Below are 1,327 nucleotides of genomic sequence, written 5' to 3'. Positions count from 1 at the left end.
GCATGAAAAGCTTTAAAATTCTAATTTAAGGAGAGTCAATGTCAATACCAATTTCCAAGTACTTTTAAGAAAACTTAAATTTTCATATAAATGCTGGAAACCTTAAAATTAGCCATTTCAAACAACACTAATTTCAGATGATCCCTTTATTTAGAAGCCCTGTATCTCTGTTTTGATCAAAAGTAGCCTTAAATCAAAAGTAGCCTTAAACATAGCCTTAAATCAGCTTATTAAAAAAAATATAGTTGTATTTTTTAAATAATGAATAAATATTGCCAGCTTGGAGAGACCTGGGGCACCCAATGTTATCTACCAACTGGTATTATCATTTTTCTACAAATGCTGCTGCTGCCATTAGAGTCCTTATGTTTCCTCTTGCTGAAGCCGTCAGTTCTTCAATCTCGGCATTTAATTTATGTATTACCCATTCCATTACTTCTCGGCCTTTATTAGCATTTGAAGATATGGTACTTGCCATCAGTCCTTCAAGGTAACTGCTAAGGCTGACTCCTTTCACAGTGATTATGGCTTCTTGAGTCAAAACAGTTTTTTCTGGGTCCTGGGGATGTGGTTTGTATATAAGTCTCTCATCTACTGAAACCATATTTGTAAATGAAATATTAGTAGATTTAAGTTCCATTGTTTTCTCTACGGGGTCAACTACAGAATGTTCTTGCACATATGTTTTGGTTCTTGCTGCACCAATAAGAGACTTCACAATGGAAGGCAGTCCCCACTCTGTGCTCAGAAGTCTATGGCAGTGCAACTTTCCGGAGGGATCTACATGTCTGTCCAAGACATCAACTCCCACCACACCCGGGTTCATAGGGTTTGGGTATTCCTGCATTGCAGCTGTGGTAACAGTTTCCCATGGGTGGTCAAAGACATGCTCCGAAGTCCAGATCTTCATAGTGTGGGTGGCCCGCGCGATGCCCGGGCAGCGCTAAGGGACAAGGGGGCAAAGAGGCTACACCTGCCCCCGCCCCACACTCAGCACCTTGGCGCCTGGGCCGGGGCCCTACGTGAGGGACGTCTTGAGGCGCTGCCGAATATTTTGTTTCTTAAAGTTATATTTTTATAATGCTTACTTTTCATTACTATAAGTATGCATATACATTGAAAAACCTAGAAGAATGGAAATAAGAGGAAATAAAATACTGCATTTCAATCACCTACAAAAAAAATCACTTTTTCACATTTTAGTGTTTTCTCTTCCTTTTTTTTATGCACAGCTTTTTTTTTTAAAAAAACACCTATTATGATATTGAATATATAATTCTTTTTGATTAAGACTATTATAGCTATTTTTTATATTATAATAAAGTCT

The 1,327-nt window shown here is 37.9% G+C and overlaps 1 protein-coding gene across 2 annotated transcripts; it reads right to left on the bottom strand.

Moving 5' to 3' along the window:
* Nucleotides 1–325: 325 nt before the first annotated feature.
* On the bottom strand, nucleotides 326–910 carry LOC105875944 (PRELI domain containing protein 3B-like). 2 transcript variants are annotated; one of them, XM_076006172.1, is made up of 2 exons: nucleotides 711–910; nucleotides 326–620 (listed from the first exon to the last, which is right to left on the bottom strand). In XM_076006172.1, the coding sequence occupies exons 1-2, from the start codon at nucleotides 908–910 to the stop codon at nucleotides 326–328; spliced, it is 495 nt and encodes a 164-aa protein (XP_075862287.1). The 2 variants fall into 2 exon arrangements, with proteins under 2 accessions (XP_075862287.1, XP_075862286.1); XM_076006171.1 differs by having other exon boundaries at nucleotides 326–910.
* Between the last annotated feature and the right edge of the window lie 417 nt (nucleotides 911–1,327).

The sequence above is a fragment of the Microcebus murinus genome, chromosome 9 (genome assembly GCF_040939455.1).
Source record: "Microcebus murinus isolate Inina chromosome 9, M.murinus_Inina_mat1.0, whole genome shotgun sequence".
Classification (NCBI taxonomy): Eukaryota; Metazoa; Chordata; class Mammalia; order Primates; family Cheirogaleidae; genus Microcebus; species Microcebus murinus.
The sequence above is the reverse complement of the archived record's forward strand: the minus strand, read 5'-3'. Positions and strand labels throughout refer to the sequence as shown.

What these genes read in the sequence shown, in the direction of transcription:
- LOC105875944 (XM_076006171.1), bottom strand. Translation starts at nt 910, where the DNA reads ATGAAGATCTGGACTTCGGAGCATGTCTTTGACCACCCATGGGAAACT.